The sequence below is a fragment of the Rhinopithecus roxellana genome, chromosome 18 (assembly GCF_007565055.1).
Source record: "Rhinopithecus roxellana isolate Shanxi Qingling chromosome 18, ASM756505v1, whole genome shotgun sequence".
NCBI lineage: Eukaryota > Metazoa > Chordata > Mammalia > Primates > Cercopithecidae > Rhinopithecus > Rhinopithecus roxellana.
The window spans coordinates 3,240,237-3,260,264 of NC_044566.1; the positions used below are offsets into that span (position 1 = coordinate 3,240,237).

General features: G+C 46.1%; 1 protein-coding gene across 1 annotated transcript in view; it reads left to right on the plus strand.

Annotated features, from left to right (window-relative positions):
- Positions 1 to 20,028, plus strand: part of COL4A2 (collagen type IV alpha 2 chain) — a 204,740-nt gene that overhangs the window by 42,934 nt on the left and 141,778 nt on the right. Inside the window, exon 4 of the mRNA XM_030922365.1 lies at positions 8,921 to 9,001. Within this exon, the coding sequence (XP_030778225.1) occupies positions 8,921 to 9,001 (81 nt within the window). The remainder of the gene's footprint in view (positions 1 to 8,920; positions 9,002 to 20,028) is intronic.

The following is a 20,028-nucleotide window of genomic DNA, read 5'->3' on the forward strand; positions in this document are numbered from 1 at the left end:
TGGCTTAAAAAGACTTCCTTGGACAAGAAGTTTCTTGGAACATGTAGAGGACAAAATATTCTTTGTTTTCGGACAGATGAGTTTTGTTCTTGCAACTTCATATAACTCGATTACTGCTCATTTTCTATGTGCAAGCTGAGAACAATCACCAGCATTTTTTTTTTCATTCATCTACATGGCACCCACTTTAAACGATGCTCATGTCTGCAGAGGGCTGGGTGCATTTCCATGGTTTGTTCCCTTGCTATACGTTTACAGTTTGCAGTGGTAGCGGAGAAATAGCTAGTCTCAAAGAGTTTAAATTGTTCATATGTTTTGTTTTCTGGCATTCAGGTTGTCATTTAAACCTATTTTTTTAGTGTCCTAAATCTAAGGACCAATCTGCCATGAAGAGGAGTGACATTGGGCAGTTTTCTCCACGTTTGGAGATGGGGCCATTCCTCAGACATCTACCGAGGAGGACACTCTTTTCCCAGGTGGCAAAGGAGAGGCTCTCCCTCCGCCTGGTGGCACAGGATCCTAGTGAAGGCAACACGATACTCTCTTCTCACTGTCATTGGGTCACTCACAGAAGAGCCAGGGCAGCAGCCGGGGGGGACCGGATGTCCTCTTAATCCTGCAGCTGCCATTTTTGATCTCTGCTCCAACTCCACTGAATCCCATTGATAAATGACAGTCTCTGCTGGCAGCCAGGGAGCCGGTGACTCCAAGCAAGAAATTCTCCACTCGATCTTGATAGGAGCCTGGTTCAAGAAACTAGAACCTGGTTTTCCTTAAAGGGTTCCATGACTTTTCCTCTTCCAGAGGTAAAAGACTCACCAAGGAATCTAGATTGTGCATCTAGAGGGATTTGATGTCTGTGGTAAATCTATCCATGTAAACAGATGGATTTTCATATCTTTTTTTTTTTTTTTTAATTGAGACGCAGTCTCACTCTGTCACCCAGGCTACAGTGCAGTAGCACAGTCTCGGCTCACTGAAATCTCCATTTCCCGGGTTGAAGTGATTCTTGTGTCTCAACTTCGTGAGTAGTTGGAATTACAAGTGTGAGCCACTGTGTCCAGCTAATTTTTGCATTTTTAGTAGAGACGGGGTTTCACCATGTTGGCCAGGCTGGTCTTGAACTCCTAACTTCAAGTGATCCACTGCCTAGGCTTCCCAAAGTGCTAGGCTTACAGGCGTGAGCCACCACACCTGGCCCCATTTTCACATCTTTCTAAATGTAATGATGGAGTCTTAAATAAGACTCCAAGGAAAAGAATTCTCATATAAGAAGTCATCCAAGAAATCCCTCGCTCAAAGATTCCCATTCTGCACCTGGAAAAAATGTCTGTTGCATTCCAGTTGAGTAGAATGTAATCTAAGGCTTCTGGAAAACACATCTTATGCCTTTACATACACTGCCTACTGGATCCTAAACATTTCCAATTCCTGTAGTTCTGAGTTGGCATAGCAATGCTGGCTACCAGTTTAGAAGAGGAAAAAGAAGAGCTCTAGAAGGATATTTGGAATTTTAAAAGAATAGGAAGAGAGAACTACATTTTTTTTTTTTTTTTGCATTTGGAGGGATTAGAGGTTCAGCCACTGAGTCCTCAGGGCTCGGAGCCGCCCCAGATTCAGCACAGGTCACAAAGGTCAAAGTAAGGTCCAAGGGCCATCACTTTTCTAGGACAGACAGGCCAGGGGTCCACAGAGTCATGGAACATGCTGAATCTGTAACAAATCCTACCTTCTATTGCACCCAGGGTGATGGTTCAGTGGTTTCCAGCTTTCTTGCTATCTCTAGACAAAGCCTGTTTTCACAGTGCCCGTCTTGTCTGACCACCCAGTGTAGGGCTTTGCAAACCTCAGTGTGCTAACCTGGAAGTCATGCTAGAAAGTAGGTTCTGCTCCAAGAAAGGTGGGGTGGGGCCTGCATTCCTCACTAGCTCCAGGGTGATGCTGATAGGGCCTGTCCACACAGCACGCTTGCCATGGCGGGGGCCAGCTGGGAGAGCAGCTGCCCTTCAGACAAGCACTCGTGACCTCTTTGACTTTGTGTTTAAGTCCCTGCCTCTGATCAGTATTCCTCTCTCTCTCCCTCTTATTCCCTAGCATTTTATTTGTGGTGCGACTTTCAGGTAAATCTTCCTCAAACTCTCTATCCAGTGTCTTCTTTGCTACCTGCTCTCTCTCTTGTTTCTTTCTTTCTTTCCTTGTATTTTTTCTTTTTGAGATTGGGTCTTGCTCTGTTGCCCAGCCTGGAGTGCAGTGGTGCAATCTCAGCTCACTGCAACCTCCACCTCCCAGGCTCAAGCCATCTTCCCACCCCAGCCCTCCAAGCAGCTGGGACCACAGGCGTGCACCACCATACTCAGCTATTTTTTTTTTTTTTTTTTTTTTTTTTTTGTACAGACAGGGTTTTGCCTTGTTACCCAGGCTGGTCTTGAACCCCTGAGCTCAAGTGATCTGCCTGCCTTGGTCTCCCAAAGTGCTGGGATTACAGTCGTGAGCCCCCGCACACAGCCTTCTCTCCTGCTTCTTTGCTGCCTGTGACTCTCTACCCTACTCCTCCCTTGACAGCATGGGTTTTGTCCCTATGAACTGGTCCAAGAATGACCCGTCCTTCATCTCTTCCTTGCAGCTCAGAGACTTTCAAGTCTACTGTGCTTCTTAGATTTAAGCTGCTTTGGACTCTCTTATTTCCTAATATTTATAATTCACATTTATTTTCCATAACTATTCGTTTTGGTTCCACAACACTAAAGATGTCAAGAACTTACAATATCAGACTTAGCAGCCCCTTCCCTTTATCTACAGTGCCTCTGCCAGCTTCTTTAATTTCTTTATCTTTCTTGAAGGAGCAGATAAGTCCAATGGGGTCTGGCCTCCAGGTTGGTGTGTGATGAGATAGTTGGCAAGGTTTGCTGAGGGAAGTCATGATTCATCCCCCTAGGCAAACTCCTTCCATGATTTGGTCTGAAGTTTCCTGGCCATGCGCCTGGGAAGCCACTGAGCTGGCTGTCAGCTGAGTAGGGACTAAGGATGTTCAACTGTGGGTACCGAAAGCAGCACTAGATTGAAGGAGAGTCCTGAGCTGCAAGTTGGGGTGCACAGCAGTGTTGGAACATCCTGAAAGTCATAGGAAGAATGGGCTTCAAGTCACTGTAGTCAAGATGGTCCTGATTCCCTGATGATGATAATGATGATGATGATGACGATGATGACGGCATGAAGTTGGTGCCCTCCCAGGCCTGGAGGTTAGGGGTAGCCAGTCTATCTCTGCTTTCCAGCAGTGAGAGCTTCAGGCTGTCAGGCAGGGAGGTTGGCCTTGGAGGGTAGGCATAGAAGGAGTAGTGGAGCATAGCAGAGCCCTGGGGCACAGGCCTGAGCACAGCCAGTCCTCTCTGTGAACACGATAACACAATACTTAAGGACCCACACTGTTCCTTATTTGCTTTCTAACCATCTTCTTCTTTGCAGCTCTTACCAGAATTTAAATTATGTGGGTTTAGTTGTTTGTTTACTTATTTCACCTTCTTATCTATTTGGTCACCTGCCACAGGGCAGGAACAATGTCTAATCTGCCTCCTGCTGTATACCCAGAGCCCAGCACAGTGCGTGGCTCAGAGACAGTTCACATCAGTGATCGTGAGTGAATGAATTTGTAAAGTGAAAGGTGGATGAAGGACCTCCCAGCCCCTTGCCCCTTGTCATGTTAATTTGGAATTGGGGATGTGGGGTGTCCTCTCACTGGTGTAGTTGAAGGAAGGTGCAGGATACGGTTCAGGTTCCTCGGTGGTCCCAAGTTCCCTGGGTGGGGAGGTTCTGTGTGCCTGTGAGGAGGTAAGAGTCAGGCATTCTCCTGGGAGTGGGGTGCCCCCACCAGCTTTCACAGGCCTTCTGGAGAACTGGTCCCACCGGGCCTTGAGTCCTTTCCTGCCTTGGGGTGAAGGACATCCAGACAACCACAGGAGTTTGGCCAGCAGGACTGAACGGCTGTAGCACGCCCCAAGAGCCCGGAGCACGTTCCACACCTACAGTGGGAGCTGCAGGAGCCTCCTGGCCCTGGGAGCTTCAGAGGGGTCCGCAGCCAGGCACACCTGCAGGGGGCCTCAGTGAGAGCTAGACATTGGAATTGCTCTACACAATTGCTGCCTTGGAAATTCAGACTTGAAATGAGAAATCAATGGAGGATTGAATTGATATTTCTTTTATGAGTCTGTGATTGTTGTAAAAAGAGGCATGTCAAGTGCTTGGTGAGACCCATGAAGGATTCACTAAAAAACACTGAGGCAAACCAGACCTTATAGGGAAAAACAGACCTCATGGAGACTGAAGTTACAAACATGGACCAGGGCCAGTGTTTATCATGAAGGGGGTGAACAGAGATTTGAGGAGGGTGCAGAGTGGGAGGAAACTCACCATTTTTATTAAGGAGTTGACAAGAATAGGATCGCGTCTTGTCTTTGACTTGCGTTAAGCAGTAAAATGAAGGGATAGGCTGGAGGGCTGGGAGCAGGGTGGCGGCAGGTACGTGCAGTCAGTATGCCTCTGCTGGAGGGAGTGGCCAGGTCACAGATATGGGACCCCACATAGCAGTCCTCACACTCCTCATCTGAGGTCCTCAGGAAGGCATTCGTGTCTCGAGACTGTTTCAGAGACCCATATCTTCTCAGGGGAATGCCAAGGCCCAGGTCAGAGACTTGTTCAGTTTTTAAGAGACTGTCTGGAGCACACACCCTGCCCTAATAAGTCAGTATTTCTGTTCCTCCTGGAGACCTGACATTCCAAAGTGTGGTAGTTCGGGCTCTTGTAGATGTTGGAATTCCTAAGAGTCTCTCTGGAGGACAGGTAAGATGTCAGTGGGAACACACATACACACATGCACGTGCGTGTGTGCACACACAGCTAGCATGTCCATGGAAACTGCCTTGGCTTGGAATGAGCAGGGTTGCCTCTCAATGAGGTATTCCTTCCCTCACCATACAGCACCGGAGCCATCACTATGTGTAGAAAAGTGTTACTGGGAGGTATCTTAGTCAGCCTACAAGCCTTAGTTCCAAAAGTAAGAATGCATCATTCAGTTTTGAGTGGGTTATGAATAACTTGCTACAACTAAATACAGTGAATATCCTCAACCTAGAATAAGGAGTCTGTTAGATCAATTTGAAACCATTAAAATGACTTCAACCTTTCATTTATACAGAGGGATTTGGCAAGTGGCTTTAAAATCAAAATTAAAAACAGCATGGGAAACAGCAGATGGAGAATATGGTTGATGTTTTACCCTATAGACCCAGGAGGCCCGCCTGCCCTTCCCAGACAACTGGCCAATGAATTATTGGGTCAACTGAGGACCTCTGCCAAGCGCCTGTTCATGCCTCCCTCATGTGTAGTAAAAGGCATGAATGCACCAGTCCATCTAGACTCAAGCTTTGATGCTAAACTTTCTGGCTTAGTGTGGAGTTGGATTTCTAGAAATCACATATTCAAATCATGGAATTTATGAGCCCCCATTACAGATAAACATTGAAGCCATTAAAAAATTGGCAAATACCTAGGATCATATTTTAAGGGCATGAGAGGATTTTATATATGTTTACTTTTACACCATAAACTCCGGCTGCCTCATTACCTCACTCAAGACGAAAAGATAAAAAGATAACTGAAAAGAAATGTGAAAGGCTTTCAAGGTACTGTTTTCTCTAAAGGGTTTGGGACTTTCCAACTTTTGGGTTTTTTTTTTTTAACAGTAGTGACTGATGCATCAGATACTATATTAGGTAAAGAATTATAAGAATAACGTAAAAAAAATGTGAAACTCTCCAATGAGACTTCTCTAGTAGAAAATTGTTAGTTAAAAGAAAAAAACAAAATTACCCATACAAAAGGAACGTGGAGTCATTGCTGGGACCCAAGGCCAACTCTGGCCAGGAGGTTTTGGGTCGGAAGTTTGCGTGTCCTGCCCAGCTGCCCTGGACTGTCCGGAAGACTCTGCTGGGCGGGAGTGGCAGAATGGGCCTGGCCATGCCACTTCACCTCTACGTGGACATTCAGCTGGTGACAGGCGTGGGGAAGGCTCCAGCAGACCCGCTATCACGAAAAAACTTAGAGGGAGTCCCCAAGTGATAGTCCTGTTTAGTCATTGAGACTTAGAAGAGAGTGAGAAGGCTGTGGTAAAATACAATTTGCTTAAATTGGAAAGGGTTCTGTCATCTGGTAAGTTTTACTTGCATGATAAGGTTTGAATCCGTGAACACCAGAAGCCAGCCTTGTGCAGGGTCCCTTGGGTGTGACTGTGTGATAATAGGGAGGCTCCAGACAGGCTGACAAAGGCTGGCTGAGGGTGAAAAGCTAGATTAAGATTCACCTGTGAGACACTGCTCACCTGTGTGTGTGAGGGATGGCTGCACTAGCTTACCTGTGGGGGAGGGCTGTATTAGCTCACCTGTGTGTGGGAGAGGGCTGCACTAGCTTGCCTATGGGGGAGGGCTGTACTAGCTCACCTGTGTATGGGGGAGGGCTGCACTAGCTCACCTGTGTGTGGGGGAGGGCTGCACTAGCTCACCTGTGTGTGGGGGAGGGCTGCACTAGCGCACCTGTGTGTGGGGGAGGGCTGCACTAGCGCACCTGTGTGTGGGGGAGGGCTGCACTAGTGCACCTGTGTGTGGGGGAGGGCTGCACTAGCTCACCTGTGTGTGGGGGAGGGCTGCACTAGCTCACCTGTGTGTGGGGGAGGGCTGTACTAGCTCACCTGTGTGTGTGGGGGAGGGCTGCACTAGCTCACCTGTGTGTTGGGGGGAGGGCTGCACTAGCTCACCTGTGTGTGGGGGAGAGCTGCACTAGCTCACCTGTGTGTGGGGGAGGGCTGCACTAGCTCACCTGTGTGTGGGGGAGGGCTGCACTAGCTCACCTGTGTGTGTGGGGGAGGGCTACTGTAGCTCACCTGTGTGTTGGGGGGAGGGCTGTACAAGCTCACCTGTGTGTGGGGGAGGGCTGCACTAGCTCACCTGTGTGTGGGGTGGGCTGCACTAGCTTACCTATGGGGGAGGGCTGTACTAGCTCACCTGTGTATGGGGGAGGGCTGCACTAGCTCACCTGTGTGTGGGGGAGGGCTGCACTAGCGCACCTGTGTGTGTGGGGGAGGGCTGCACTAGCACCTGTGTGTGGGGGAGGGCTGTACTAGCTCACCTGTGTGTGGGGGAGGGCTACATTAGCTCACCTGTGTGTGGGGGAGGGCTGCACTGCTTACCTGTGTGTGGGGGAGGGCTGTACTAGCTCACCTGTGTGTGGGGGGAGGGCTGCACTAGCTCACCTGTGTGTTGGGGGGAGGGCTGTACTAGCTCACCTGTGTGTGGGGGAGGGCTGTACTAGCTCACCTGTGTGTGAGGGAGGGCTGTACTAGCTCACCTGTGTGTGGGGGAGGGCTACTCTAGCTCACCTGTATAGCGGGGAGGGCAGCACTGGCTCACCTGTAGAATGAAGGTTATACTAGCTCACCTGTCAGGGGAGAGGAGGCCTGCGCTGAGGCCCAGCTGATCAGAAAGGGGAGAAAAGAGGGTCACTCTGATTGCCATCATCTCAAAACGTTTAATACTGTCACAATCCGAAAGGAAGAGCTAAGGTGCTTGTCCAGTAGCCCAGTCTCCAAGTCCATCTTTGATCTGAATGTTGAGATCAAGGATGAAAAACATCTTTTTGCCCCATCGGGATTGTCCATCCAGGGAACTCCCTCCGTTTCCCACTGACTCACTTAGGGTTGTGTCTGCTTCTCTGAGGAAACGCTCAGTGGGGTCACCCACTTGCCTGAATAGGTCCTGAGAAAAGCCTCTTGCCAGCATTCCTCCTCCTTTCTGAGCATAAGTATGTCTCACGGGGCGAAGGGGAAAGGAAGTGGACTTACTCGGCCGACGCCCCTCAGCTGAAGTCGAAAGTGATATCAGTGGTGCAGGCGAAGGTTTGGCATCCCGCCAGATGCACCTGCCAGTCCCGCTTCCTCACACGGCCCTCCCTCTGGTCACCATGATGTCTGTCCCATGAGGGAGCCACCGTTTGCACCAACGCCGCCTCCTCCCCTCCATGGTGGTCCACTCCTGCCCACCTCTCTGGGTTCCTCACAAGCATTTTCTCCAGGCGCACGCTCCACATGTCCAGGCAGAAGGCAGAGCTGCTGCCCATGTCCCGGAGTTTCTCATGCCTGCCACAGGCCTGCTCCTTCCTGATTCCTCTCTTCACATGGAATCCGGATTCTGGGAATGTTCTCCTCATGCTGGAGGTCCAGGACTTTGCTTGGCATCTGGCACTTAGTGGGCACTTTTTTTTTTTTTTTTTTTTGAGACAGTCTCGTTCTGTGGCCCAGACTGGAGTGCAGTGGCATGATCTCAGCTCACTGCAACCTCTACCTGCCGAGTTCAAGTGATTTTCCTGCCTCAGCCTCCTAAGCTGAGAATACAGGTGCCTGCCACCATGTCCAGCTAATTTTTGTATTTTTAGTAGGGATGGGATTTCACCGTGTTGGCCAGAATGGTCTCGATTTCCTGACCTTGTGATCCACCTGCCTCGGCCTCCCAAAGTGCTGGGATTACAGGCGTGAGCGACCACGCCCGGCCTAGTGGGCACTATTTAAGGGCTCGTTGACCATAGAATATACAGCACCAAGGGTGAACCGTGGTCTCAACTGTGGACTCTGGTGACGGTGATGCATGCGGACTTAGTGATTGTAACCAGTGTGCAGGTTGGTTCCAACCTTACACTCGATTTTGCTGTGCACCGAAAACTGCTCTTTTTAAAAGTTAGTCTATTTTTTAATAAAGCCTTATTGAATGTTTTGAATGAATAGTTTCTAGAGTTGGAAGGAATCTCAACAGATATTTTAATACCTGTTGTAGTTGGCAATGTTTTAGGTAACTTTTCTTTGCCTTGTGTTTTATTGTTGCAGGGTGTGAAGAAGTTTGATGTGCCGTGCGGAGGAAGAGATTGCAGTGGGGGCTGCCAGTGCTACCCTGAGAAAGGTGGACGTGTAAGTCACAACATTGCAATAAGTAATATTATCTTCCTCATACAGTCATGCCTCACTTAACGACGAGGATACCTTCTGGGACACGTGTGGCTGGGCAATTTCGTCATTGCTTGAACATCCTAGAGAGTACTCACACAAACCTAGGTGGCGTGGCCTACTACACAACCAGGCTATGTGATGGAACCTGTCACTCCTAGATGCCATGGCATACTACACACCCAGGCTATGTGATAGAGCCTGTCACTCCTAGGCTACAAACCTGTAAGTAGGCAATTGCAACACAGTAGTATTTGTATATCTAAATGCAGAAAAGGTACAGTAAAAATATTTAAAATAGGACTCCTGTATAGGGCACTTACCACGAACAGAGCTTGCAGAACTTGGAAACTGCTCTGTCTGCATCAGGGAGTGAGGGACGCGTGGATGTGAAGGCCTGGGGCGTGACTGGGCACCACTGTAGACTCTAAACGCTAGATCTTAGGCGGCCCTAAATTTACGTTTTCAGTATTTTTCTTTCTTCAGTAATAAATTAACCTAGTTTACTATAACTTTTTTACTTTACAAACTGTTAAACTTTTTAAACTTTTTGACTCTTTTTGTATAACACTTAGCTTAAAACACACATTGTACAGCTGTACAAACATATTTTCTTTTTCTGTGTTCTTATTCGATGTTTTTTTCTATTCAATTTTTTTTTTTTTTACTTTTTAAACTTTTTTGTTAAAAACAAAGAAACAGACATGGGAGCTGAGGCCTACACAGGCTCAGGATGATCAATATCACTGTCTTCCACCTCCACATCTTGTCCCACCAGAAGGTCTTCCTGGTAGTAATGCGCATGGAACCGTCTTCCCCTCTGGGAACAATGCCTTCTTCTGGATTCTTCCTGAAGCATCTACCTGAGGCTGTTTTACACTTAGCATATGTGCACATATAAATAGGCCTATACTCCAAAATAACGATAAAAAGTAGAGTATAGTAAATGCAGAAACCAGTGACACAGTTGCTTATCACCAAGTGTCACAGGCTGCATGTAACTGCATGTCCACACTCTGATGCAACCAGGAACACAGTAGGTTTGTCCACACCAGCACCACCACAAACATGTGAGTCATGCGTTGGGCAGATCTGGTGTCATCTTAGGGGACCACTGTCTTCAGTGAAGTCTGTTGTTGACCAAAAAGTCGTGATGCAGTGCCTAATTGTACTTCCATTTGAAATGAGAGTGTCTTAAATTGCCTGATTAAGTCATTGCATACTTTGCTAAGAAATTTAATACAGTTGTATTCTCTTCCACTAGAACAAACAATAATATAATGCAAAATTGGGTCAATGTATACCACTTTCCTACAAAATCGAGAGCAATTTTAATTTTCACAAGCATCTTTTCTTTCGTTCATTGTTCATTGTAAGTACATATGTGTGTTTGCATGTGTGTTTATATGTACATATATAAAGCAATGATGTTTTATACTTTTACATAAGCAAAAATGTCATAAAAATATTCTGTAAAGAAAAACTGTAATTAGTTGCATTTATACTGCAATATAGTTATACCAACTAGAGAGCACTGGCAATTGTATCATTGCTAACAATTCTCATTTTGAAAATACTCATTCACTGAATGTCTTTTATGTGGTCCATCTGATAGATAAGTAAGAGGAAAAAAGGGTACCCCAAATTATCACCATTACATCTGGCAGAATTTGAAATATTGCCCTAATATTGGATTTAATATGTTCAGTCAAAGTGATTTGTCTCTGATTCTGTTGCCTTTAAAACTGAGTCTTGGTGTTACTTGGTTTAAAAATTATTATTTATATGTGCACGTTTAAGTCCATCTTGCATCTGCGAAGGTATAGGGAGTAGTAGTTTGTTTTATGACACAACCTCCTTGCCTTTGTTCCCTGGACTCATGCATCTGCCCTAGGAATCATGCTTGTCTACACCTTCGTTTGGCAAATGCCAGGTTGTCAAGGCAACTGGAAACTCTTGCCTGCATTGCCCCATTGTTGTTGGAATCAGAAATTATAACAGCCCTTGGGTGTCCAAATGAGTTTCCCCAAGTTGAATCCTGAAGTCAGTTTCTACCGTCGCCATTCCCCATCCTTACCTGCCAGGAAGAACGACCCTCTGCTGGAGCTTGGCCTCCGGGGCTGGGGTGCGATGCCGCTGCCTCCTAGCCTGTGTCCCCTCGACAAAATCAAGTGGCCACCGTTCGTGATAGGGAACCTCTTTATAAATGCTGTCATCCCTATTTGCTGACCTGTGACTGATGGTTATTTCACTGTCAAAAATCACAACTGAGGAGGCTTCCTGCCCCTTCAATCAAAGCTCCCATCTCTCCACCTGCTGCGTTCATCATTAGTGGCAATTCTCAAAGCAGTTATTTTTGTTTTGGTTAAGCATTCCTCTGCCTGCAGTGGGGACTTTGTGGTTTAGAAATTGCTGGTTGAAGATCATTTATCAGCACTTAACAAGGCTAAATAATTTTTAAGTTTATGGAAGCCATTTCAGGAGATGTAAAATTCCCCCCAGGTCCCATGCTATAGATTTTCGCAACGATGCTTCTGCTGCAGTGATGAGAATGCCTGACTGCAGACTCTCCACCCCGCAGCCCTTGACTGACTCAGCCTTATATGGGCATGGATAGAATTGGTGGTATACACGTATCTGCGAGACTAGCTGTGTGGGATGGAGTTACTGTCTAGCGGGACTTTGCATTCTTCTCCATGTCATCAGACAAACAGAACCCAAACAAAGTGAGTAGAGGTGACCGGGTCTGTTCCTTTTCACTTTCTATGATTATTTAATGCAGAATCAACATAGTAACATTTTCCATAATGCCTTTAGGAGAATTTTATTCTTCAGTAAACATAGCTAGTTCAGATTATTTCAATATATAATGGCATCTGCATAGCAGTATACTGTTACGTGATGCCAGAGGTCTTTTCAATGAGGTTAATAAGAGGGAATTTCTAAGGATCCCCAAGACTGTGTGATTTCGTGAAGTCACAGTGCAGGCATTGAGACCTTTTTATTTCCCAGTGTCCCTAATGAAGGAAACACCTTGAGTCTCTTTCTATAATTTGCCAAGTAAAATGAAAAATCGACACCTTCTGGTTAATGTGATTAACATGAGTAATCCAAAACTCTGTGTGGGCTTGGCTTTCCGCTAGTTATTCAGACGGGTTATCAGCACTGATCCAATTAGGCTGTGATTGGCAGCTGTGTGAAGGGTTGTACAAAAGACAGAGGCAAACGATACCCCTGCCCTGGGGCCTGGACTGTGGGATCCACTGTGCACGCGCAGCGCTCACGTGGCCTGAAATCTGGTTGTACCTGTACCTCTGGGTACTGCATGATGCTTGACACTCGTTTCACTGGGCCGAGGCCCAGGCTGCCAAGGGACCACACAGAGCCAGTCACTGGGGTGTGTTAACAATCAGCACACAGGCTGCCCTATTAATGCAGGTGAGACCCTGGACATTCACCAATAAAGCGATAGAAATGGCTGGTGATAAAAGGTAAGAGAGAGATCAGTGATGCCATTTACCATTTTCTACAGAGTATATTCCTGGAGATAGTCTTCTCTATGTTACAGGAGACATTTACTCTCAGGACTGTTGCATCTATTGTATTAAAACATTTTTAAGATAGAGTATCTATTTCAAGACTACAAATCCAGTGCAGGTGGCTTAACTGTTTTTTAATTAACAGATTTTCCCAAATGCGTTCTTGCAGAAGCAGAGCTCTGTCTGCCCTACGTTTGCACTGATAGTATTTTCCTGAAGTAAGGTAATACATAAAAATAGCAGCTGGACAGAGCTTGCTGTCGAAAGGGCTGTGTGCATAGTTTGTTCTTTCCCACAGCTTCCCCTGGGGTGACTCCCGTCTCTTTTCCCTGTGGTGCTACTGTAACAGCCTCTGGAAATGCCTGGCTGCAGACTCGCCACGCCCCAGCACTTGGCTAGCTCAGCCTTTTATGGGCATGGTACCCCAGTTCATCTGTGCATCACCATGGTGACAGCCAACATCGGAAGTTGTACGTCACTGGATAACTTTTGGACACTAAGCAGAAATCACAAGCATACTATGGATTCTATGGATTCCAGTTCCAAATGGATTCTCATGTGACCAGTGAATGAGCTTTGGGTCAAATGTATGGAGTTTGTTCTCTATCCTTGGGCGATGAGCGGTGGACTCTCCTAGCAGGGAGAGAATTGCTTCTCCCGGACAGAACCACCCAGTCCCATAGATAATTCCAGCAAGCCACAGAGTTGAGGCATGAAGAGGCAAGGCGGGAGCTGTGTCCCGGCTGCTGGGCACAGCCCACTTCCCCTCCCTGGGCAGAGCTGGGAGGAGCTGAGCCAGGAGCCAGCCCATGTCCTGTAGTTCACATAGGAGCACACTGACTTCAGGAGGGAAATGGCTTCTGCAAATCTCACACCCAGATTGTGGCAGAGTCCAAAACAAAACTCAAGTCTGGGGACTTAGACAAATTCTTTTTCCAGCATAATCATCTTTTGTGTCCATACTCCTCTTCCCATATGTCAGCCTGGAAGAGTGAGGCTCTCCGGGGTGCAGGGAAGAACATAGGCAGCATAAGAAGAGAGTTTCCCCTCGTTATACAAGAGTTACGGTTCCCTAGTTAACTCTCTAACTACCTCTTCAGTTGTTTTGTGAATTTAAAAAAATAACTTTAACAAATGATCAGGACTTTAATTGTTATGTGAGGGTCTGTATTTCAAATAATCTCTAGTAAGTATATTGGAATAATTATAAATTACAAGTTCTGATTCATTGGCACTGCATGTTCTCAGATTTATCCCTCCATTGAATACCAGGCAATCATCTGGACAAGGCTGCCCACCCCTAGCACCTTCCACTGTAGCCCTCCCAGGCTCAAGCAATTCTCCTGCCTCAGGCCCTCAAGTAGCTGGGACTGTAGACATGCACCACCACACCCGGTTCATTTTTGTATTTTTTTTGTAGAGATGGGATTTTGCCATATTGCCCAGTCTGGTCTTGAACTCCTAAGTTCAGGCAATCTGCCCACCTCTGCCTCCCAAACTGCTGGCATTACAGGTGTGAGCCACCACACCCAGCCTTCTTTTTCTATTCTCTTTTCAGTTTTCTTTCTTTATACACCATGGAGATGGAAGGCAGTTGAATGGAAAGCATCAAAGTGAGTTTCAGTTACAGAATTTCTAATAGAGTTATCAGCACCATGCAATGTAAATGTTAATAGTATAGAAAGCAGTAGAGGGGCAGGTAGGAAATCGGAGTCAACAAAGAAGACAACTTTGCTTTGCTTGTTAACTCACCTAGAAGATTGTGAAAGTCTTGGATTTTTCCAAGTAAGGTTAATTTTAGTTCATTATTTCAATAACTTAGCCAGATTCCTCTTCCCCCCAAACATCTGATTTTTGACCATAAACTCTGATCAGATAGATTGTTTTAATTTTTTTAAGGACATCGACCTTCACAGGGCCCCTCCTGTGTCCTAAGGCACTTGGGTGTTCCAGAAACTAGTAAATGTGAAGACTGGTTGGATAACTCCAACTTGTTGGGAACTAGGGAGATGGGCAAATGGCTCTGCCACATGACAACAGGGAAAAGAGAACCCACGTTGTCAGCCCCTGAACTAGTGAATGGAGTTCCCTACATCACTCAGCATGCATCCAGGCAGGACCCACAGTGCCCCCTGTGGCCTGGCAGCTGCAGCTGAGAGCCTGGAGACTATGCTTCCGGAAGGTTGCAATTGACAAGCTCACTCAAGTAAGCAGCGGCTGAGTGTGCAGGGCAACAAGTTGTGTTTAGTGAGTACATTTTTTCATGTAACCTGAGAGTTTCCCACAGTCTGTGTGTCCCTGGACTTAGCCTCACCAGATTTCTTAAATTCAACAATATAAATCAAAGCAAAAGAAACCAGAGAGAAACTGAGCAAAAAAAGCTGCCAAGAGAAGAGGGAATGGGTGCTCGGAGTGGGATGGAGGCAGATAATGAGAAGCCAAGAAAATTCCTTGTCTTTCGCTCTTGCTGTCAGCTCAGAGGGGTCATCTTGAGATGAAAAAAAAAAAGAGCTCCCAGCCTCCGGGAAGGAAAGGAGAGGGTGCCCCACACAGATATGAAGCAAAGCCATTAGCAAGATATTCCCTCTAAGGAGAGCAGTGGTTTTGCCAACGGTATCTTCTATTGTGTATTGCCAATCATAAACCTTACCCTTCTGTGTAGATAGCCAGGATTTTAAAATTAAATCTTCCCCAAGGAGAGAATTGCGAGGCCCGGGCAGCAGGGGTGCTTTCATGTGGGTGTTCCCGTGGCTGGAGGGGTTCTGAAATTTTTGTATTTTTAGTAGAGATGGGGTTTCACCTGTTGGCCAGGCTGGTCTCGAACTTCTGACCTCAGGTGAGCCACCCGCCTCGGCCTCCCAAAGTGCTGAGATTACAGGCATGAGCCACCGCACCCAGCCTCTGTCTTAGTTCTTTGAAGATGTGTGCCTGTGTGGAGTAAAAACGTCAGTGCTGCTGTGTCAGACCTCTTTGCAAACCAACTGCAATTTTTCCAGACAGATACTTTTTAATGGTGTGCCCAGCATACTTAGCAAAAGAAATCTCCAGCATTTTACACGCTGCACAGAAAGGGCAAGAAATTAGTCAGACATAGCAGAAACACCACCTGGCTTCCAGGCTTTTATAGCCCTGTCTGCACATAGCTCTCACTCACTTTCAAAACCATGCAGTTATTTTTAGTATGGCTTTGGAGCAAAGGTGGTCTGGCTCATCCAGCACTGCAGGGGCTGCAGCAACTGGGTCCTGTGATTACTGTCTGTGGGTGAGCTCCAAACTGGCCTATTTTCTGTCAAATCCTCAGTGGTGTTATAATGGTTCTTTTGACATAAAATATTTATCATATGGGGTGGGATGGCAAGTGGAGGAGGGGCCAGAAATTTGTAATTGCTTCTCTCTTCATCAGCTGCATAATTAACTCAATTCTACAACAGTTTATTAAAAGTCCCACTTCAAGAAAATGGTTAAATCTCACTGGAAAGAAAGAACTGCATTATGTTCTGAAGCTCCAAGTTTCAGAAAATATTCTTTTTGTAAATATTTAAGCCCAGTAGGTCACCCATCTTGGTCTTAACTTTCATGAAACCCTGACTTTATATTGTATTTTCTTTTCATCTAGGATTTACTGTCTACAATAGTCTTACACATTTTCTATGAGTTTCCTGTCTCTCCACTTTCTCCAGATCCTCCCTCTACCCCTGGCTGCAATCTCACAGAGATTGGATGTTCAGTATGGTAACTGCTAGGCACATTCAGCTATTTCTTTTTTTTTTTTTTGAGACGGAGTCTCACTCTGTCGTCCACGCTGGAGTGCAGTGGCCGGATCTCAGCTCACTGCAAGCTCCGCCTCCCGGGTTAACGCCATTCTCCTGCCTCAGCCTCCTGAGTAGCTGGGACTACAGGCACCCGCCACCTCACCCGGCTAGTTTTTTGTATTTTTTTAGTAGAGACTGGGTTTCACCGTGTTAGCCAGGATGGTCTCGATCTCCTGACCTCGTGATCCGCCCGTCTCGGCCTCCCAAAGTGCTGGGATTACAGACTTGAGCCACTGCGCCCGGCCACATTCAGCTATTTCAGTTTCAGTTTTAATTAATTAAAATGAAATGAAATTTAAAATTCAGTTCTTCCGTTCACTAGCCACACCTCAAGTACTCGCATAGCCACAGCTCCAGAAGATGACTGCTCTGTTTACTTCTGTATTCCTGGGGCCTACGTGGGGCCTGACACATGATGGATATACACTAAATATTTGTTGAATGAATACATATTGTTTTTAAATTTTAGTAGCCAACTGTGGCAATGCATAATCCACTGCCTGTGTTAGGGGCCAAGTTTCCTGTCTTTCAAGGCATTTTCTCTCTTTTTTTTTTTTTTTTTTTTTGGAGACAGTTTCGCTCTTGTTCCCTGGGCTGGAGTGCAGTGGTGCCATCTCGGGTCACTGCAACCTCCACCTCCTGGGTTCAAGCCTTTCTCCTGCCTCAGCCTCCCGAGTAGCTGGGATTACAGGCATGCGCCAACACACCCGGCTAATTTTGTATTTTTAGGAGAGATGGGGTTTCTCGATGTTGGCCAAGATGGTCTTGAACTCCCGACCTCAGGTGATTCGCCTGCCTCCGTCTCCCAAAGTGCTGGGATTACAGGTGTGAGCCACTGTTCCTGGCCTGGCATTTTCTTTAATTAGAACTGTATCTTCATTGAATGGAGCACCAAAGTATGAACCTCGAGACTTTGTCACAAAGGGCTCTGTGACCTTGGGAAGGACACATGACTTCTTTAAATGAGTCTCCTGAGGGCTTCTCACCTTGCTCAAATGGGCTTTCCAGGCTTTGCACACTCCTCCCCCATCCTTCTCTCTGCACCTCCCCTTTCTCCACACATACCCTTGGCTCTCCAAGAGTCACCCTGGCCCCCTTGCAGCCCCTGCTGCTGGGGCCTCCGTCCCGGTTCATTGACTCTTCCCTTCTCTCAGACCAGTGCCTTACATGCAGTAGCTGATAGAAAATACGTATTTGAGTGTTGAAGGAATGTAAAACTCCATTGCTAAAAGGAAGCTAGGGCCTTTCTTAGGATGGAGGACATGAAAGAAAAGAAAATGCCACTTCCGAAGCTCAACACTCCATCAGATTGACAAGTTAGCTGGGATCAGATAATAATAGCTATTTCATGTCTTGGTTAAAAACCTCACACAGACTCCAAAGAACTGTTGATAAACTAGAGTAGAAGGAATTCACAGTTGCATTCTTAAAACCAAACGAAAATGCTGACTTTCAAAATCCTTCTTTCCGACCTCCTGATGGAAAGTTTTGACAAGTATAGCACTGAATCATTTCCCCCTCTCTGTTAGAGAAGAAATGGCAATCTTCAAAGACCATCGTTTTGTTTTCATGGCTTCTAATTCATTCTTAGTAAACAATTGCAGGATTTCTAAAAAGACCAGACCATAGTAGCTACCAGACATGAGATGCTTTCTAAAACTTACTTTGAATAGAAATGTTTTCTCTGAATCTGTCTTCCCTCATGCAGCAGGAGGAATGTCTAAAGCTATGGTACCTTCGTAGAGAAACAGCGTCCACAGTCAGTCTTCCCAGTTGGGTTTGTGTCAGCGGTCCTTTACAGGTGGTCTACACAAGAGTCTAAATGTTCCTGTCTGTGAACAGTCTTCTACTAGACTGCTTTAATAATAAAGAGAAAACTACTAGATTGTTTTGCAACGTTTTGAAATTACTGTTGTTGTTTTCTTCTGGAAACAGTAAAATAATAGCCAAGGGGAGAAAATGGCAGAAATGATCAAACCAAGCAACTGCATGCACATTTTCCTCACTGAGGGGCCTTTGAATTTGCCACCTAAATGCGGCACGCAGTGGGTACGCCGGGAAGGAGGAACCCCAGGGAGGAGGAAATGGGGGTCCCTTCGTCTCTGCTTTATTTTGTCCATCATTAAATCAGAAGGACATGGTTAGTGTCCTTCATCCTCGAACGGTGAAGATGCTGCATACATTGTGTGTTACTATCATTGGCATTAGGGTAAACGAACGTATAATAAGTGTATTTTTAAATGAAACAGTCATTTCAAAATGTCCTTAGGAAACTGGTCAACCTGAGGCCCTGAGCTACCTGCACTTCTAAGCCCTCTGGCGTCTCACCCAAATGTGTTCATTGTGGTGTAGACAACAAAGTGCTCAAGGCGTCAGAGGTCTGACTCACCTGGGAAGGACAAAGCGGGCCTTCCAAAGGCCATGTGTCCCCACTGATTAGAAAGATTAAAACACCCCGTCCCTTTCCTCTCTGTGTCCAGCCTAGAAGTTTGCATTCTAGGAGAATGGCAGCAGCCAGACACCTCCCAGGAACCAGTTGCAAGCCCCGTATCGATGGCAGCTTCCTGCGAAGCCACTGTGAGCATGTGAAAAATCCCCACCATAGGAACAAAAGTTTTTGTATCTAAAACACTGTTAGGGTGAATAACTCTTAGAGGTTTGGAACCAGAAATAAAGAAAAAGAACATAATAAAATGGAAGTAATTAATGTTGGGTAAATAGTATCTTTGGCCTAACAAGTTCTTGGCTCCATTGTCAGCATCCGTGTTTTCTATTAAATTGTCGTCTTTGTGAGGCATTATTACAGTTCTTCCTCTTAAAGTCTGTTTTGAATAAAGCAACTGAAGGTTGGATGAATTCTGTAGTGAGGGTGATCTCTAATGAAAATTAAAGTTCTGGCATGTCTTAGCTCTACATGGTAGTAATTATTTTTAAGAAAATGCACTTTAGGTGGTGATCTTGGCATTGTAAAAGCCTTATGAAAATAAGAGATGTATGTCAAGAGAACCTTACTATCAAAATCAGTTTTGTGCGTTGCACCCATGCGTAGCATCTGTCAATGAAACCAGCCTTTCTCAGGTTTGGTGAAAGGAATATTGCCGTGGTCTTTGAGGACTGATGAGTTTCCACTAATTTAGAGCAAAATTAACAGAATCCTATGAGCCTGGAGGAAGCAGTTTGCTTTGGTTTGTGTCGCTTTTAGCATACTACTCATTTCAACCCCGCTTAGAGAAGTGGCAGATCTTATACCCTCAGGCAGCTGGGATATGCCAGCCACAGAGGGCAAGATCCATAAATCTTTAACAGATTTTACTGTACGCGTCCACAGCCCCAACCAGCCATACCGTTGCAACCTGAAAGAAAGAGAGGATTGAATAAGCAGTCCAGAAAATTCAAGCAAAACTCTGAAACAGGAAGCCAGGCTTCCTGCACTCGAAGGCCTTGGGGTAAATTCCTCATCATTTAGCACCTGAAATTTTACAAATATTTGGCCTTCTCTTAGAAGAATGATGAATTATCGGTCTAGAACATTGACTAGTCTTCTCCCAGCCCCGTATTCAGGAAGGACAGAAGAATGCATTGGAGACCAACGAATATCCACTCTGTTCTAAGGACTCCAGGGAGAGAAATTGGACAGACT